Source organism: Phocoena phocoena, chromosome 17 (genome assembly GCF_963924675.1).
Source record: "Phocoena phocoena chromosome 17, mPhoPho1.1, whole genome shotgun sequence".
NCBI lineage: Eukaryota > Metazoa > Chordata > Mammalia > Artiodactyla > Phocoenidae > Phocoena > Phocoena phocoena.
In genome coordinates, this window is record NC_089235.1 from 47,701,006 (window position 1) to 47,721,609 (window position 20,604).

A 20,604-nucleotide genomic window follows, 5' to 3' on the forward strand; every position below is an offset into this window, starting at 1 on the left:
CAGTTATCCATGCGCATAGTTCAGAGTCAGTCATTTCTGTAAGGCTTGTTATGAAAATCAACAACCCCCTGTTACAACTTCCTAGTTTTTCAATTCCCAAGGGGACATTATTTTCACCTCTTTCAGCTGATTCTCTTGATATTTACTTGTCTCTAAATAATATGCAGATCTTGTCTTGATGTTTCAGTTTAAGGCCTGATCTGTTAATTATCTACATGGAAGGTGAGGATTTCTCTCTTTCACCCCCACCTGCACCACTCCCAATATAGTTGTACATAGTTTGGTTAGATCAGTGTTCACTGTTTCTACTGGTACATTTTGTTAACACTGTTTACAACTGAACCATGTAATATACTGTGATTACTTTTCCTTTCACAGAATTTTTTTTTTTTTTGCTGCACTAAGAATTTTTTTTTTTTTAATTTGAACTCATCACTAATTCACATTAAACTGTCCTCCGGGTGTGCAAATCTCCTTTCAACATGTTCAAGCACATTAGGAATTCTTTCAGTTTTTTTCTTTTTGAAGAAATTGCCCTTGGAGCTTTCTGACCTGCTGCAGTCCTGGGCTAGCTGCTCTCCAGGCGAGTGGCACAGCTCTTGGTTCAGAATCTGCCTTCACCATTAATCTGAGGATCCCCTTGGCCTCTCTTTTGTGTTGAATTCCTGGATCCTGTGTCTTCTTTCTTGGTTGGTTCTTTTATTTTGGCCCAAAACGTCTTCAAGTACCTTCCTATGTGGGAGGTAACTTTTTGTTTTTTAATTAATTGATTTATTTTTATTGAAGTATAGTTGATTTACAGGGAGGTAATGTTTTTTGAGACCTTGCATTTCAAACATCTCTTTATGCCTTCTCTATTTAATTGATAGCTTGGCTGGATATAAAAGTCTAGGTTGGAAATCACATTCCTTAGGTTCCGAAGTTGCTGTTGAGAAATCTGATGTCATTCTGATTTGTGATCATTTGTATGAAATTTGGCATCCTCCCCCACCCCTACGCTCCCCACCCTGCCCACATCCCCCTGCATACTCTTTCCTCCCTCCTGCAAGACTTTAAAAAAAATCTGGAACCTAAGAGCTTTCAATTATGGAAACATTTTCTCAAGTTATTTTTTCTTGTAGACTGGTCCTCTATTTTTCTTATCTTTTCTTTCCTAGTTTACATCTCTTTGGGGTTTTTCTGTTTTGTTTTATTTTTCCATTGGGTTTTTAAAATTTCTTATACAATTTTTAAAGGATACAGTCATTTACAGTCATTACAAAATATTGACTAAATTACCCACGTTGCACAATACATCCTTGCAGCCTATCTTACATCCAATAGTTTGTACCTCCCATTCCCCCAACCTGATATTCCACCCCCAGTGGTAACCACTAGTTTGTTCTCTATATCTGTGAGTCTGTTTCTTTTCTGTTATATTTACTAGCTAGTTGTAATTTTTAGATTCCACATATAAGTGATATCATACAATATTTGTCTTTCTCTGTCTGACTTATTTCACTCAGAATGATGCCCTCCAAGTCTATTCCTGTTGCTGCAAATGGCAAAATTTCATTCTTTTTTATGGCTGAGTAGCATTCCATTGTATATATATATATATATATATATATATATATATATATATATATATACCACAGCTTCTTTATCCATTCATCTGTCGATGGAAACTTAGGTTGCTTCCATGTCTTAGCTATTGTAAATAGTGCTGCTATGAAAGTTGGGGTGCATGTATCTTTTTGAACTAGTGTTTTTGTTTTTTTCAGATATATACCCAGGAGTGGAATTGCTGGGTCATATGGTAGGTCTATTTTTAGTTTTTTGAGAAACCTCCATACAGTTTTCCACAGTGGCTGCACCAATTGACATTCCCACCAACAGTGTACGGTGGTTTCCTTTTCCCCAGATCGTTGCCAACGTTTGTCATTTGTGTTATTTTTGATGATAGGCATTCTGACAGGTGTAGAAGAGATATCTCATTGTGGTTTTAATTTATATTTCCCTGATGATTAATGATGCTGAGAATCTTTTCATATGCCTGTATACCATCACATTTCCTCTTTGGAAAAATGTCCATTCAGGTCTTCTGCCCATTTTTAACCGGGTGTTTTTTATATTGAGCTGTATGAGCTGTTTGTGTATTTTGGAAAGTAATCCCTCTCAGTCATATCATATGCAAAAATTTTCTCCCCTTTAGTAGGCTGTCTTTTCCTTTTGTCAGTGGTTTCCTTTGCTGTGCAAAAGCATTTAAGTTTAATTAGGTCCCGTTTGTTTACTTTTGCTTTTATTTCCTTTACTTTAGGAGACGGACCCAAAAAAATATTGCTGCGATTTATGTCAAAGAATGTTCTGCCTGTGTTTTTCTCTAGGAGTTTTATAGTATCCGGTCTTACATTTAGGTCTTTAATCCATTTTGAGTCTATTTTGTTTATGGTGTTAGAGGACAAAAACAGACGCATAGATCAATGGAACAGGATAGGAAGCCCAGAAATAAACCCATGCACTTATGGCCAATTAATTTATGACAAAGGAGGTAAGAATATACAATGGAGAAAAGACAGTCTCTTCAATAAGTGGTGCTGGGAAAACTGGACAGCTACATGTGAAAGAATGAAATTAGAAGATTCTCTTTGGTTTTTTGCTCTACTTTTTGGGAGACTTCCTCAACATTATCTTCCTACTTTTCTGTGGAATTTTCATTTTTCCTACCTTACTTTTAATTTCTAAAACCTCTCGGTTTTCTGAATGTTCCTTTTTTTGTCGCATCCATTCTCATTTTTTACATGCAGTAGCTTTTTGGTGATGATTTTAATTAGGTTGTTTCCCCTACAGTCTTCGTTTCTTCCCGTTTATTTTTCTCTTGTTTGTTTCTCTGCCTGTTGTTCATTTGGAAGTTTTCAGCCCTTGGCTGTTTGCTCATATATAAGGAGAGACCACTAAGATTTTGGAAGCTCCATGCACAAAGTTGGGGCTTGAAAGTCTGTCCTTTTCACTGTGGAGTATCTGGCTGGGTCATTCCATTGAGGAACTCTTGATGTTTGTATTTTTAGGCCTTTTTGAAAGGAGGGAGTGATCAGATTCCACTGGGCAGATTCTTCCAATTTCCTGCCTGGAGGGTATCTGCCTGTTTGAGTTGGGGAAGAAGTCTGGTGTCTCATGCGCCCTATTTTCAGTTTAATGGCCCTGACCACCATTGTTCTAAGTGATCCTCAGTCCAGAAATTTTCACCAGAAAATAACACTACAACCTCCTTCAGGGTGGAGGAGGGTCAGTCATTCAGATCTACTATGTTGGGGAGAGCACCTGGGATTCTAACTGCTTCTTAACCTGATTTCCCACAAATTCCTTCTCTCCCACTTCCAAAAGTCTCCACTGTCTCTAATTCCTGTCTCTAATTAAAGGATATGAACCACGTTCATGCTTCTCAGCTTTCCCATCTTCTGTTTAGGATTCATCTTTCTTAGACGGCTAAGCCAGTGACCACATGCTTATGTCCTTTCCGGCTTCCAAAATTTTGTATTATGTTTTCTCTCCTCTTCTCTTCGTCCTTGTGGGTTTATTCCATTAAAAAAATCCCTTACATTTGTTTTAGTGGGACTTGGGAGTAGAATAGAGCTAACTGCAATTGCAGTTATAAAATTTTCCATTTAAAAATTGGAGTTCAATGAGCCTGCTTAAAAAAAAAAATAAAACCTCGGTTGTAGTAGAGAAAAGGGATTTGATGGTTCTGGTGGTTTTGTATCAGATGAGGTAGTGGATAGAATTGTGTCTCCCAGAAAGATATGTTCAAGTCCTAACCGCTGCCCGCCCCCCTCCCCGCCCAGTGACCCTAACCTCTGAATTTGATCTTATGTGGTCATAGAGTCTTTGCAGGTGTAGTCAAGTTAAGATGATGTTATACTGGATTAAGGTAAACCCTAATCCAATGACTAATGTCTTCATAAGAAGGAAATTTGGACACAGACACAAAGAGAACACCATGTGAAGACAGAGGCAGAGGTTGGACTGATGCATTTACCAACCAAGGAACGCCAAGAATTGCCAGCAGCCACCAGAAGCCGGAGAAACGCATAGAACAGACTCTCTCTCAGCGCCTCCAGAAAGAACCAACTCTGCCAACATCGTCGTTTCAGACTTCCAGCCTCCAGAACTGTGAGAAAATAAATTTCTGTTATTTTAAGCCACCCAGTTTGTGGTACTTTGTTAACGGCAGCCCCCAGAAACTAACACAGATGAATATTGTTATGTAAGTTAGTGTTCTTAGAAATGAAATGTGCTTTGAGAAACGGAAGGTGATTTTCCCTGAAACAGGAATTTGTTCTCTACACCATTTGTTATCTGGAAGTTTCATGTAGTATATGTCTTAACTTTTCTTGAACACTGTCAAATTGTCATTATGTAGCACTCCAGTTTGGGTTCTGCCTCAACTTTGCTGCAGCTGCTTTATCTCGGAATTGTTACTCCAGGATTCGTTTAAGTGTGAACGACTAGGCTTTCCTTTAAATCCAGTTTTGCTGTCCTTACTCTCTCTTTGGACTTCTGCTCTGCTTCTGCCCCTGTTCTAACCCCTGCCCCTGTCCTTGTCTGCTTCTGCATCTGCATGGGACAGTGTATAGCTCCAGCAGACTTTTCTAGACTGCCTTTAAAATAATTGTCTGGGGACTTCCCTGGCGGCGCTGTGGTTAAGAATCCGCCAGCCAATGCAGGGGACACAGGTTCGAGCCCTGGTCCGGGAAGATCTCACATGCCGCGGAGCAACTAAGCCCATGTGCCACAACTACTGAGCCTGTGCTCTAGAGCCCACGAGCCACAACTATTGAGCCTGTGTGCCACAACTACTGAAGCCCGCACACCTAGAGCCCATGCTCTGCTGCAACAAGAGAAGCCACCGCGATGAGAAGCCCGTGCACCGCAACGAAGAGTAACCCCTGCTCACCACAACTAGAGAAAGCCCGCATGCAGCAATGAAGACCCAATGCGGCCAAAACTTATAAAAATAAATAAATAAAATTAATTAATTAATTTTTTAAAAATTGAGGAAAATTGCCCGCCCCCAATTGACAAAAAGCTATTATGAATTCAGTAATGCTTTTAAATGAATTTCCTTTTTTGATTTCACCTACATTTGGAAAACAGTAGTTAACATGTGAGACATAGCATTTTTTCAGGCTATAGGCAATGCTTAATATGTACTTGAATTTGCAGACTTTACCATAACCCACCTGGGCAGTGGTTCCCAAATATGGCGTATGGACCAGTATCAGTCCTGACCAAGTTATCATTGGCTTGCAGCAAAACGAGAAACAGAGCCAGTTTAGTGAGATTTTCACAGTGTCACTGAAGTGTTAGCCCTACAAGGGTAGGGGCCATGTCTTCTTCATACGGTCACTGCTGTATCCTTAGCCCCTAGTACAGTGTCTGCCACAGAGTAAATGTTCACTGTTTATTGAGTGAATGAAAAAATTAGTCAATTTAAAAGACAGTTCTTTATTCTGATATTTCTTAGTGTGATGGTATATAGTAGTTTGATTCTTTCAAGCTTTATTTAGCAAAGTAAAAAGTCCAAAGCCCTGTTTTGTTTCCTGCATCAATTAGGCTTAGGTTTAATTGTGAAGAAGAAACGTGAAAAGTAGTGATTTAAACAAGATGAATGTTTATTTCCCTCCAGGGCCAGTATGGCAGCTCTTAAGTCCTCAGGAACCCAGGCTTCCTCTAGCTCACTGCTCTGCCATGAGCTTACTGCCTCGCCATGTCCAGGTGGCCTTTAAACTTACGGTCCAGGCATAACATTCACATTCCAGATATCAAGATAGGGGAAGAGAGGCTTCCCTGGTGGCGCAGTGGTTGGGAGTCCGCCTGCCGATGCAGGGGACACAGGTTTGTGCCCCAGTCCGGGAGGATCCCACATGCCGCGGAGCGGCTGGGCCCGTGAGCCATGGCCACTGGGCCTGCACCTCTGGAGCCTGTGCTCCGCGGCAGGAGAGGCCATAGAGGTGAGAGGCCCGCGTACTGCAAAAAAAAAAAAAAAAGATAGGGGAAGAGAAAGGAGAAGGACCTGCCTCCTTCCTTTAAGGAAACTTCCTGGTAGTATCCTATATCACTTATATCTTATTGGCCAGAACTTAGTCACATGGCCACATCTAGCTGCAAGGGAAGCTGGGAAAAGTCTTTTAGCTGAGTGGCAACATGCCAAGCTAAAAACCAAGGTTCTGTTACTAAGGCAAAAGCAAAGGATTAACATTAGATGGCAGCTAGCAGTCTGGCCATGATTCCCCCAATTTTTTCAGATCATTTAAAAAATATGGGAACCACTGCTGAAGGAGGCTTCCCCACTTCATGCAATTATACAGGACAGAGCTGGTCAGAATGTGGCAGACTGCTTTACCCTCTTCGGTTCCTCACTTTTCTCATCGTGCAGCACACTGGGGGTCTCATCCCTGTGACCCAGCATTGGGAACCTCTGCCCTGTGCTGTCTCAGCTCCAAAGAAGTTGAGATGGGAGGGGCTGGTGAGGATGGTTCAGTCTCTGCATATGACTGGTTTCCTTCCAGTCTTTTCCGACTGTGGGCTTTCAGTTCCTAGGCTACCAGTTGGCTGGGGTTTTATCTTGCTTAAGTCATGATCCAGGAAGTTTTTCATTATGCCTCAGTGTAAATCAGTATTTCAAAGGAAGAATTGTGGATCAAAAACTTTTGCTTTTTGAGGATGGAGGCTCTGGGACCCTGTCCTCCCTTTCTACTGACTACTGTCCCTTTGCTAGGCTTGAATGAGTTTGAGCTGATGAGTACTGGTTTCTTTTCCCCATGTGTTTCCAAGCCTTGTGTGGGAAGAAAGTTTAGACAAAATGTTCTTTTACTCATTTTACAAAGGTTTTCCTTTGGGTTTCTGTTGTTCAGATGGATAGTCCTCAAACTCCAGAAATAAGATGGTGGGGATATTTGGATCTGAGAATTTCAGTTTCTTTTGGTAGCCACCTATCCCATGCAAAATTCCCCACCTCCTCAACAACCTGTGTCCCTCTGGAACCTGAGTTTCTGGTTTTTACTCTGCATACAGCTGCCTAATATTCCCACAAAGTGAGTAGGGCAAAGGTGATACTTGGAGTCACGGAGTCCAGAGTTCTAATCCTGACTTTGTCTCTTACTAGATTAAGACTCTGGGAAAGTTACTTGAACTTTCTGAGCCCTGGTTTTCTTATCTGTTGTCCTGGGATAATAAGAGCACTTACCTAGTAGGGTAGTTGTGGGTATTAAATGAGAGAACATACCGTAACTGAAATTTATTGAGAATTTATTATGTGCTTTCCAAGCGCTTTGTATGTATTAACTTGTTGAATTCTCCATGAACTTTTTGAAATAGGAGCTATTATTGTTCCCATTTTTCAGAAGAAGAAACTGAATCACAGAGAAGAGAAGTAGCTTTCTTATGGTCATTCTGTGTTCCTGGCACATAGAGTGATGGTTTTCATTAGTATACTCAATGGTGGAGAAATTAGGAACCATCTGGTCTACCACTGTCATCAGAGCTCAGCCTGGAGCTGCTACTTAGTAGGGTGATTTTGTACTGGCAAAGGAATATGTCAAAGTGTATTTCTCAAAATGTTAAAACCTTAATTCTCATACAAATAGTGAGCAGGTGTCACTCTTTAACTCATTAATAAGGGTCACAGCAGGATGATAAAGCCAGGTCAAAAGAGAATATGCGGGTGTGGTTATTAAAAGGGCAACAGGGATCATTGTGGTGATGAAACTGTTCTGTACCTTGACTGTGGTGATGGCTACATGAACCTACATATGTGTGAAACTGGATGAGACTAAATACAGATGCACAAATGAATACAAGAACAGCTGGGGAAATCTGAGTAAGATGGATGGATTGTACCCATGTCAGCACCCTGGGTGGGATCCTGTATATAGTTCTGTGTGAAACTGGTAAAGGACACACAGAGCTCTCTGCATTATTTCTTACAACTGTATGTGAATCTACACAAATAAAAAGTTTAATTTAAAAACAAAATATAGTTCAGAAAAAAATATGAGACACTTTTTTTCTTTTTAATAGGCGGTGGAAAGAAGGAAGCTGAAATAAAGTTACTAAATTAAATATAAAACTCGTTATATCCTATGGGGCAAAAAAGAAAAAAAAACATTGTCTTTGGGGTTATCCTCTCTAGCAAGTGAAAAGAAACACATTATCAGTTCCCAGAATTATAAAATATTTGGGTCATGACCAAATGTGCGAACAAAGTTGCATACTCTAGAGCAGGGTTTCTCAACCTCAACACTATTGACATTTGGGGCCTGGAAAATTCTTTCTTGTGGGAGGCTGTCCGGTGTATTGTAGGACGTTTAGCAGCATCCCTGACCTCTACCCACTAGATGCCAGTAGCTGCCCCCCAGTTGACAACGAAAACGTCTCCAGATGTCTTTAGCGGGTAACGTCATCTTGGTTAAGAACCACGGTATTAGACTCTCAGGGTCCATGGAGCCTGAAGACCTTTAGGTGAGCTTGTTAGGAAGTGTTCCTAGCAGAGATGACATTTATCATCTCTTCCAGCTTTTGGGTAATTTTTCTTCACAAATAAAACTACCAATTACAGGGTCACTGTGCTGGACAGAAGCACAATGAGCTCTACCAAGAGTCACAGACTTTTAGCAGAACAGGCGCCTCAGACATTCCCTAGGTCTGGTCCAACCTCCTCATTTTCCAGCTGTGAGTGGAGATGGCTTCTCTAAAGGCAGACAGCTAGTTCCTGGCAGAGTGCATTCAGTTAAGCTCTCTCTTGTTCCAAAATGGATTTGAGCCAGTCACTGTGGAGTCATTACAACTCTGTGAGCATCAGTTATGGGCTGATGTGCTGGAAATGGTACTGAGGTGGATGGGGGTAGTCGAGGGTCATGGTGGCCTTAGGGTCTCAGGGCTTAGGCATGTGTAATGAGGACTTAGAATTCCCAGTTCCTGATCAAGGAGGGGTGGCTGTACCCACTGCTGGAGCCCTGAGTTGTTGCTCTTGGCCAGAGAGAACGCGAGGCCCAGGCCAGGTCCTGGGAATCCTGGCAGCCCAGGAGAGAATGATAAGAGAGGGGGATGCGGAATTGGGGAGCTGTGAAGAACAAGCGAGAGAAAGGAGCAGATTTATAGCTAAGAGATAAGGGCAAAGGTAGGACAGAGTGGGCTAGTGGGAGGAACACAGTTCCAAGATGGAGAACGGAAGACAGTGGAGCCCAAGGCAGAGGAAGAAACCGCACAGTGTTCAGAACCCAGAAGTGCCAGTGGCTCGTTGTTACTAGTCGTCGTCGGTCCTTAGGGAGCTGACTGCATGGGAACCTGAATCCGGGTCTTCCAGGCTGCCTGCACCAGGGCTCATGCGCTTGGTCACGGGGAAGATACGGCCTCTGGAACGGGGGTTTGAATGCTAACCTCCAAAAAATCTTGGCAGAATCCAGGCCTGGCTGGCACAGGGTCTGCTTCCAAGATATTTTAGATGCAGGGCGTCAACCTCACCACAGTAGCAGTTCAAGGAAGAGGCTTCCAACTTCAGCATCCTTCAAGATCTTCTGTCCTTCCTCGTGACTCACTACAGGGTCCGGAGAGAAGTAAACTAGAAAATAGGGACCAGTGGGAGAGCCACCCTGCCCCAGGTGTCAGGAGGTCCCTGCAGTAGGTGGACCATTTAGGCTTCAGTACAGCTGCCACAGAATCACTAGCAGTGGTCAGTACTTTTCCAACACAGAGCTTGGGGTGAGTACTGCACCTACCAAGCCCCCTCACCCCTGCTGCATACTGCCCCACTAACCGAGGTGTATAATTACTCAAGTTGGTCCCAGGCATAGAAGTCATGGTTGTGTCGTTGGAATACCTAAGTTTGCAGAGCACTGTTAGGTACTAACCGAATTCCAATGTGTGGTCCCTGAAAGCAGGAGGGGAAAACTTCCATGATGCCAGGTATATTAGTTTCCTGTTGCTGTTGTAACAAATTACCACAAATGTAGTGGCTTAACCAACACGATTTATTACCTTCCAGTCTGTAGGCTTGAAGCCTGATGCGGTCTCACTGGGCTAAGGTGTCAGCGGGGCTGCTTTCCTTTCTGGATGCTCTAGGGGAGAATTCATTTCCTTGCTCTGTCTGGCTTCTAGAGGCTGCTCACACTTCTTGGTTTATGGCCTCTTCCTCCACAAAGCCAACGAGCGAAATCGCATCTCTCCACGCCTTCCTTTTGTAGCCAGGTCACCCTTTGAGTCTTATTCTTCTGCCTCCCTCTTCTACTTTTAAGGACTCTTGTGATTACACTGGATAATCCAGGATAATCTATTTTAAAGTCAGCTTAAAATAGCAACCTTAATTGGAATTAGCAACCTTAATTACATCTGCAACCTTAATTCCTCTTTGCCATGTAACCTAATACAGTCACAGGTTCTGGGGGTTAGGAGCAGACATTTGTGTTGTGTGTGGAGTGGCATTATTTCTGCCTGCCACACCATGTCCCCAGTCAGAGTTGTGCTCGAAACCTTGAGATCTGCCATTCATTGAGTGTCTTTTGTGTGTCAGACAGTAAAGTAGGTGCTTTATAAAGTATCTCATTTAACCTGTCAACATTCAAGCCCTAATTTACAAGTGAGAAAATGCTGGCTCACAGAGGTTTAGTCACACAGCTGGTGACTGTGGAATTCAGTCTGTATGTCCTCCAGTCCATGCTGCCTTCTGCTACCCTTTGCTCCTCTCAAACAGGCCCAGAGGCTTCAAAATGTAAGTATATGTGGGGTTGATGGACAAAAACACAGTAAGAAGTCACCTCTGAACTTGAAGCCAAGGAGAATCAACTTAACGTAGATGAGAGGGGCAACCAGAAGCGGTGACTCATCCAAAGAGTATTGGTGACTATTCGACTGCAGACAACAGAAGGCCATGGTGGGGGCAGGCTCGGGAGACCTATCTGGACTAGAGCACAGAGGGCTGTCATTTACTTTGTTGATTTATAACTTGCCTGACGTAGGGCTACCTTTGGAGTCTGATCAAAGCAGGATCTGTGTCATAAGAATGTCTCAGTTTTTTATCCAGCCCTCTGTAAAGGGAGGGCACAAGTGTCATGACAGAGAGTAGAGCAATCTTCCTGTCCTGGGCTTCACCACTCCAAAGCCTGGCTGGAATAGCTTCAGAAGCTTCTCATTCTTTGTGCTCTGTTCTGTACTCACCAAGCAACTTTCTGCCTGATTTGGTCTTTTATAGCTAATTGGCTGTCCTGCAAAACCGTGATTTTAATCCTCAGCCAGGCCCTGATTACTGCAAGTCGACCATTTGACTCAATCTAGATTGGCCTCGTCTCTCATTCCTTTCATTGACCCTCCAAACCTTCACCGCCCTGCAGAACCCCGTTCCCATCACTGGCCCCTTCCTCTCAGGGGAGCATAGGGCCTCCTACTTCTGCTGAGAAATGGACCAAGGAAATTCTTCAAATTATCTTCTCCCAACTCTTCTATTTTTTTCCCTCTGTTTTCAGCTTCTGGATTGTTGTTGTTTTTCTCCTTTCTGATGTTTTCCCCCATTCTAGTTTGGAATTTTCGCAATCTCTTTTCTATTCTACTGGTTATCCTAAAGTTGTAACATGTACACTTAATTTATCAAAATCTGAAGTTTATAACCTTTCCTTGTTCCTGTGTGAGCTTAATTCCTTCCTAGGGGGAAAAAAAAAAAAGACACTGGTGCTTGAGAGTAACACGTGGGGCTCTGTCCCGGGCCTCAAAGTTAAATGATGAAACTTGTGACCAAAGACACCTCAGTGAGTGATCTGGGGAGTTTGTAAACTGGAGTCTGTTGATACCGTGTATCTTTCCTCCCCCAAGCAGGGCCATTCGAGAAAGGATCCAGTCACCTGTCACCAGCTCTGATTTCTGCTAGTCCTTTCTCTTTGATACTAAGTGTGTTAGTTTTCTAGGGCTGCTGCAACCACGTACCACAGATGGGATGGCTTAAAACAACAGGAATGTATTCTCTCCCTACTCTGGGGGCTAGAAGTCCAAGATCACGGTGTCGGCAGGGTGGTTCCTTCTATGGGCTGTGAGGGGGAACCTGTTCCATGCCTCTCAGCTCCTGGTAGTTTGCTGGCAATCTTTAGGGTTCCTTGGCTTGTAGAAGCATCAGCTTCACTTCTGCCTTTATATGGTTTCTCCCTATGTGTGTTTGTATCCAAATTTCTCCTTTTTATAAGGACATCAGTTATCATGGATTAGGACAATTACCTCATCTTAACTAAGTTAACTAATTACATCTACAACAACCTCCAAATAAGGTCACATTCTGAGGTCCTGGGGATTAGGACTTGAATATATGAATTTTGGGGGGGGACACAATTCAACTCATTGTACTAATAGAGTAAGTATACTAATAAATGCAGTAAGTTTAACTATAGTAAGTATACTAATCCTTTCTAATGCATTTGTGAAAAAATCCACATCCGAAGGGTACTTTTGAACTAAGGGTTTAACCTCCATGGTACTAATGAAGCATACTTTATTTTTTTCCAGCTTTATTGAGATATAAGTGACATATAACATAAACTTTACATATAGCATGTAAGTTTAAGGTGTACAACATGATGATTTGATATATGAATATTGCAAAGTGATTACCACAATAAGGCAAGTTAACACATCCATCACGTCGTATAGTTACCTTTTTTTTTTGTGGTGAGAACGTTTATGGTCTGCTCTGTTAGCAACTCTCAAGTATATAATCCAGTATTGTTAACTATAGTCATTAAGATGTGTCAGTACATTAAATCCCCAGAACTTATTCATCTTAAAACTGGAAGTTTGACCACATTCACTCCCCACGCCCACCCATGACAACCACCCATCTACTCTGTTTCTATGAGTTCAGTTTTTTTAAGATTCCTCATGTAAATGAGATCATACAGTATTTGTCTTTCTCTGTCTGACTTATTTCCTTTAGCATAATGCCCTCAAGACTCATACATGTTGTCACAAATGGTAGGAATATTTTCTTTCTATGGCTGGATAATATTCCATTATGTATGTATATGTACGTACTATATTTTCTTTATCCGTTCATCCACCAATGGACATTTAGGCTGTTTCCATATCTTGGCTATTGTGAATAACGCTTCAATGTACAGGGGGTGCAGATATCTCTTGAAGATAGTGATTTAATTTCCTTCAAATATATCCGTAAGTGGAATTGTTAGATAATATGGAAGTTCTAGTTTTAATTTTTTTGAGGAACGTCCATACTGTTTTCCATAATGGCTGTACCAATTTATAGTCCCACCAACAGTGCACATGTGTTCCCTTTTTCTCCATCCTCGCCAACACTTATTTCTCTCTTTTTCTTAAATACTGGCCATTCTAACAGGTATGAGGTGATATCTCATTGTGGTTTTGATTTGCATTTCCCTGATAATTAGTGACGTTGAGCACCTTTTCATTTACCTGTTGGCCACTTGTATATCTTTTTTGGAAAAATGTCTCTTTAGATCTTCTGCCCGTTTTCAAATTGGGTTGTTTGTTTTTTCTATTGAGTTATGTGAATTCCTTACATATTTTAGATATTAACCCCTTGTCAGATACATGATTTGCAAATATCTTCTCTCATTCTGTAGGTTGCCTTTTCACTCTGCTGATGGTTTCCATCACTGTGCAGAATTTTAGCTTGATGTAGTCTCACTTCTTTATTTTTGCTTTGACTGCTTGTGCTTTTGCTGTCAAATGCAAAAAATCCTCACTAAGACGCGTGTCAGGGAGCTTTCCTTCTGTATTTTCTTCTAGGAGTTTTACAATTTTAGGTCTTACACTGAAGGCTTTAATCCATTTCGAATTTTTGTGAGTGGTGTAAGACAGGGGTCCAGTTTCATTCTTTTGCACGTGGATATCCAGTTTTCCCAGCATCATTTACTTAAGAGACTACCTTTTCCCCCAATAAAGCATTATACTTTAGTTTATGCCAGGGCTTCTCGACCCAGCTGGCCTGCATTACTGCCTCATACGTGGTCTGGGAAAACAGAAACCAGTGTGCCTTTTACCAAGAGCCAGGTGTGCATCCTTCCAGTGCCGGGACTCTGTTCTTGAAGGTCAGCTGCGTTTCCATGGAGCACATCTTAACCTCCAAGCAATAGCTCGGTATTGCAATTCCAAAGGTACCATATGTGCTTACCTAGAGGTCTATTTTATTAGGTGCACCTGCCTTAAATTTGTGTGTGTTTGTTTCTCCTTCCCAAATACACCTGTGGGAAACAATGTCTCTCTTAGAAATGGTTGAATGGTGGAGCATCTCAATCGCTGAATTTTGGGGGGCACTAGAACTGGAATGGAAACCCATCCCTCACCTCTGAAGGGAGGAGAGGAGATTGGAGCAGTTTACCGCTCCCTGCTTGCATTGTTCAGTTAGCTAGGAAGCACCTTTCTGCAATTCTAAGAACTCTGCAGGTTGTGAGATCAGCTTAACAGCTTTTAAGAGGGGAAAACACTGAGAGGATAAAATATGGCATCAATTTAAAAATATACTCTAATATCAGAAACAAAAATGTGCTGTTTGGAATTCAAGATGTACACTATTTCCTTTTGGTTTTAATTGATGTATAGTTGATGTACAATATTATATGTTCCAGGTATACAACATAGTGATTCACAATTTTTAAAGGTTACACTCCATTTATAGTTACTATAAAATATTAGCTATATTCCCTGTATTGAACAGTATGTCTTTGTAGCTTATTTTATATATAACAGTACTTCTTAACCTCCTATATTTATTACCTCTCCCCACTTTCTTCTCCCCACTGGTAACCGCTAGTTTGTTTTCTATATCTCTGTGTCTGCTTCTTTTTTGTTATATTTACTAGCTTGTTGTATTCTTTAGATTCCACATATAAGTGATATCATATGGTATTCGTCTTTATCTCTCCTCTGATTTATTCACTTAGCATGATGCCCTCCAAGTCCATTCATGTTGCTGCAAATGGCAAAATTTCATTCTTTTTTGTGGCTGAGTAGTATTGCATTGTATATATATATACCACATCTTTATCCATTCATCTGTTGATGGACACTTAGGTTGCTTCCATATCTTGGCAGTTGTAAATACAGCTATGAACATTGGGGTGCATGTATTTTCTCAAATTAGTGTTTTTGTTTTTTTCAGATACATACCCAGGAGTGGAATTGCTGGGTCATTTTGTAGTTATATTTTTATTTTTAATTTTTTTTGGTGGCTTAAAAAAATTATTTATTTTATTTTTGGCTGCATTGGGTCGTTGTTGCTGCATGTGGGCTTTTCTCTAGTTGCCACGAGCGGGGGCTACTCTTCGTTGTGGTGCACAGGCTTCTCATTGCGGTGGCTTCTCTTGTTGCAGAGCATGGGCTCTAGGCGCGTGGGCTCAGTAGTTGTGGCTCACGGGGTTCGTTCCTCCATGGCATGTGGGATATTCCCAGACCAGGGCTTGAACTCGTGTCCCCTGCATTGGCAGGTGGATTCTTAACCACTGCGCCACCAGGGAAGTCCTATTTTTAGTTTTTTGAGAAACCTCCATACTGTTTTCTACAGTGGCTACACCAATTTACATTCCCACTAGCAGTGTACGATGGTTTCCTTTTCTCCACCTCCTTGCCAACATTTGTTATTTGTGTTCTTTTTGGTGATAGCCATTCTGACAAGTGTGAAGTGATACCTCTTTGTGGTTTGGATTTGCATTTCCCTGTCGATTAGTGATGTTGACCATCTTTTCATATGCCTGTTGACCATCTGCATTTCCTCTTTGGAAAAATGTCTGTTCAGGTCTTCTGTCCATTTTTCAGTTGGGGACTTTAGTTTTTTGATGTTGAATTGTGTAAGCTGTTTATATATTTTGGATATTAACCCCTTATGGGTCATATCATTTGCAAATATTTTCTCCCATTCAATAGGTTGTCTTTTCATTCTGTTGATGATTTCCTTTGCTTTGCAAAAGCTTTTAAGGTTAATAAGGTCCCATTTGTTTATTTTGCTTTTATTTCCTTTGCTTTAGGAGACAGATCCAGAAAAATATTGCTATGATTTATGTCAGTGTTCTGCCTATGTTTTTCTCTAGGAGTTTTACGGTTTCTGGTCTTATATTTAGGTCTTTAATCCATTTTGAGACTGTTTTTGTATATGGTGTTAGGGAACGTTCTATAGTAATTTCATTCTTTTACATGTAGCTGTCCAGTTTTCCCAGCACCACTTATTGAAGAGACTGTCTTTTCTCCATTGTATATTCTTGCCTCCTTTGTCAGAGATTAATTGACCATAAGTGTGTGGGTTTATTTCTGGGCTCTCTATCCTGTTCCATTGATCTGTGTGACTGTTTTTGTGCCAGTACCATACTTCTTAAAAAAATTTTTATTGGAGTATAGTTGATTTACAATGTTGTGTTAATTTCTGCTGTACAGCAAAGTGATTCAGTTATATATATATATATATATATATTTTTCATAGTCTTTTCCATTATTTTTTGTCACAGGATATTGAATATAGTTCCCTGTGCTATACAGTAGGACCTTGTTGTTTATCCGTCCTATACATACTAGTTTGCATCTATCTGCTAGTCCCAAACTCCCAGTTCTTCCCTTCCCCACCACCCCTCCCCCTTGGCAAGCACAAGTTTGTCCTCTATGTCTTTGAGTCTGTTTCTGTTTCATAGATATGTTCATCTGTGTTCTATTTTAGATTCCACATATAGGTGATATCATATGGTATTTGCCTTTCTCTTTCTGACTTACTTCACTAAGTATGATAATCTCTATGTCCATCCATATTACTGCAAATGGCATTATTTCATTTTTTATGGCTAATGTTCCATTGTGTGTGTGTGTGTGTGTATTATATATATATATATATATATATATATATATATGCATGCCCCATCTTCTTTTTATTTTTTCTGGCTGCACTATGTGGCTTGTGGGATCTTAGGTCCCTAACCAGGGATCGAACCCGTGCCCCCTGCAGTGGAAGCGTGGAGCCCTAACCACTGGACCTCCAGGGGTTTACCATACTGCATCTTTTTTAGCCATTCATCTGTCAAGGTTGTTTCCATGTCTTGGCTATTGTAAATAGTGCTGCTATGAACATAGGGGTGAATGTATCTTTTCAAATTATAGTTTTGTCTGGGTATATGCCCAGGACCAGGATTGCTGGATCATCTGGCAACTCTGTTTTTAATTTTTTGAGGAACCTCCATACTGTTTTCCATCATAGATGCACTAATTTACATTCCCACCAAAGTGTAAGAGGCTTCCCTTTTCTCCAACATTTGTTATTTGTAGACTTTTTAATGATGGCCATTCTGACCCACGTGAGGTGGTACCTCATTGTAATTTTGATTTGCATTTCTCTAATAATTACCAATGGTGAGCATATTTTCATGTGCCAATCGGCCATCTTTGGAGATGGCCATCTTCTTTGGAGAAATGTCTATTTAGGTCTTCTTCCCATTTTTCTTTTCTTTTTTTCCCCCATTATTTATTTATTTATTTTTGGCTGCATTGGGTCTTTGTTGCTGCCCGTGGGCTTTCTCTAGTTGCAGTGAGCGGGGGCTACTCTTTGTTGCGGTGCACAGGCTTCTCATTGTGGTGGCTTCTCTTGTTGTGGAGCACAGCCTCTAGGCGCATGGGCTCAGTAGTTGTGGCTCGCGGGCTCTAGACTGCAGGCTCAGTAGTTGTGGCACATGGGCTTAGTTGCTCCGGGGCATGTTGGATCTTCCCGGACCAAGGGTCAAACCCGTGTCCCCTGCATTGGCAGACGGATTCTTAACCACTGCACCACAAGGGAAGCCCCTCTGCCCATTTTTCGATTGGGTTATTTGGGTTCTTTTGTTATTGAGTTGTATGAATTGTTTTTATGTTTTGGAAATTAAGCCCTTGTTGGTCACATTGTTTGCAAATATTTTCTCCCAGTCCTAGGTTGTCTTTTCCTTTTGTTTTTGGTTTCCTTTGCTGTGCAAAAGCTTATAAGTTTGATTAGGTCCCATTTGTTTATTTTTGCTTTTATTTCTATTGCTTTGGGAGACTGACCTAAGAAAACATTGGTATGATTTATGTCAAAGAATGTTTTGCCTATGTTCTCTTCTAGGAGTTTTAAGTACCATAGTGTTTTGATTACTGTAGCTTTGTAGTATAGTTTGAGGTCTGGGAGTGTGATTCTTTCAGGTTTGTTCTTTCTCAAGATTGTTTTGGCTATTCATCTTTTGTGTTTCCATTCAAATTTTAAAATTATTTGTTCTAGTTCTGTTAAAAATGCTATTGGTACTTTGATAGGGATTGTATTGAATCTGTAGATTGCCTGGGGTAGTATGGTTATTTTAACAATATTAATTCTTCTAATCCAAGAACATGGTGTATCTTTCCATTTGTTTGTGTCATTTTCAATTTCTTTCATCATTGTCTTATAGTTTTTTGAGTACAGGTCTTTTACCTTCTTAGGTAGGTTTATTTCTAGGTATTTTATTCTTTTTGATGTGATGGTGAATGGGATTGTTTCCTTAATTTCTCTTTCTGATAGTTCATTGTTAGTGTATAGCAACAGATTTTTGTGTATTAATTTTGTATTCTGCAACTTTACTGAATTCATTGATGAGCTGTAGTAGTTTTCCAGGGGCTTTTTAAGGATTTTCTATGCATAGTATCATATCTAGATGTACACTATTTCTGAGTATCTTCTAAGTGCTGGTGCTAAGAGTATAGTGTAGAGCAAGTTAGACACAGTCCCTGTCCTCATGGGGCGTATTCTCTAACACCGGAGACAAACAGTAGCCAAGTCATTAATAAAATAGTCACAAGTGTGTAAACGGCTTTGAACTTGAAATGCAAGGCACCATGGGAGTGGACACTTGTGGGAAGCTTGGGTTCACTACTTTGTCTCCTTCCCCACTTACTACATGCCTGGAGAGTGGGGCCCACCCTCCATTTCCTTTTTATATGAGTCCTCTTTTCTTTCCTCTGCTTGTTGCCAGGGTCTTGTGTTAGCACTCACTGTAGCCCACATGCCCAGCTCTATACTTGCACATAATTTAAATGTTTGTTCAGTGGGATTGAAGAATGAGATGTCAAGCCCCTTCAGGGCAGGGGCCAAGCCTCATTGGCCTGTGATTCCCCCACAGCATCCATCAAGTAACAGCACCTAGTGATCACTGTCCACTGAAGGAATGTCCAGGAGTCACCTCCTGCTTCCCTTTGGGGAAAGTCAGCTAGCACGTCATAAGGCACCTGCCCTAGTGTCAGGCCTGCTCTAGCTGCTTTATTAGATGAGGAAACTGACACTTAGAGAAGTAACTTGCTCAAGATCATTTAACAAATAGGTGATGTTGAGGGGCTTGGACTCCAGCTCTGTCTGACAGTAAAGCCAGTTCCCATGACTCTATAGCACCTCAGCATCAGACATAAGAGGCCAAGGAAAATGTGGTGAGTCAATGAATCTGGTTCCTTTTGAAAATTCCAAGGGGCCTTGCTTCTTGTCACCAAGCTCCACTTCCATTGCCCAGGGATTGTTTTCTGTCTCAATGCCTCCTCTTCACCCAAGCTAATCTTCCTGCTGCCCTGGAGACTCCTGATTAAATTTGCCTAGGAAACACCTTCTTGCGTTCTCTCTGCCAGTGCACATACCGGAATGTCCACACCCCAGAAATAGAGTCTGGTGTTTATTCCCCTTTGGCTGTGGGTAAATTGACTTGTGACTGAGAGAATAGTAGTGGGTAATCTTGAGCCAAAACTATTTGGTATGGTTCAAAGTTATGGGATTTTCCAGGTTTAATCCAAAGATCCTCAGGTCTCACTGGCCTCTGGGTACAGAGGAGCTCACAGGAAAAACAAAGAGCCTGTTTCACTGTTTCTCACCACTGCTTACTTGTTTTCTCGGCCCCCTAGCCCTTTGCAGTCTCCCAAAGTATTTCAGGGTGTCCCCAAGGTGGGACTGGCCAGCTGCTGTTCTGCTAGCCTGGGGTCCTGTTTTTGCTTTTGGGGATTTTTTTTTTTACTTTCTGTTTTAGAAACTGCCCCCTCATTTGCTGTCCTCACTCCCCACACCCATATCCCGGGCACTGGCATATCTTCCAAGTACCTTTATTTTTGCAACTGGGCATCACCGCCACTTCCAGTGGGCACTGAAGTCCCCTCTTAGTTATGGCCACAACCACTAAGACTCTGAAGAAGAGGTTCTCAATTAGGCAGTTTTGCCCCCTAGGGGACATTTGGCAAGGTCTGGAGATATTTTGGGTTGTCACAACTCGGGGGTGGTGCTGTAGGCACCTAGCGGGTAGAGGCCAGGGTGCTGCCAAACCTCCTGCAATGCTCAGGACAGTCACCCCAGCGAAGAATTATCCATCCCCAAATGTCAATAGCGCTGAGGCTGAGAAACCCTGCTTTAGGCCCGGGATGTCCAGAATGAGCAGAGTTATATTATCAAGTAGGAAAGAAGACTTCTCTCCCATTTCTGTGTTATGCTGTAATCTTAGCGGGGTCCCCCAGTGGTGTTGTTTGTACCCTATGACTTAGACAGAGTTTTGACAACAGCTTTCTGAGTTTTTGCTTATGCTCCCTTGGGTCAGGTTGTGGACAGAAGACAGATCTCAGGGCTAAAGGCTG

At 41.6% G+C, this 20,604-nt stretch overlaps 1 protein-coding gene across 2 annotated transcripts in view; it reads left to right on the forward strand.

The window, feature by feature from the left end:
- The window catches only part of BAALC (BAALC binder of MAP3K1 and KLF4), an 88,885-nt gene that overhangs the window by 27,548 nt on the left and 40,733 nt on the right, over positions 1-20,604 (forward strand). The window contains exons 3-5 of one of the 2 annotated variants that reach the window (XM_065895595.1): positions 5,537-5,569; positions 15,582-15,615; positions 17,795-17,823. The exons of the other annotated variant lie outside the window; for it this stretch is intronic. Coding sequence (XP_065751667.1) covers positions 5,537-5,569; positions 15,582-15,615; positions 17,795-17,823 — 96 coding nt within the window. The remainder of the gene's footprint in view (positions 1-5,536; positions 5,570-15,581; positions 15,616-17,794; positions 17,824-20,604) is intronic. 2 annotated transcript variants of the gene reach the window in all.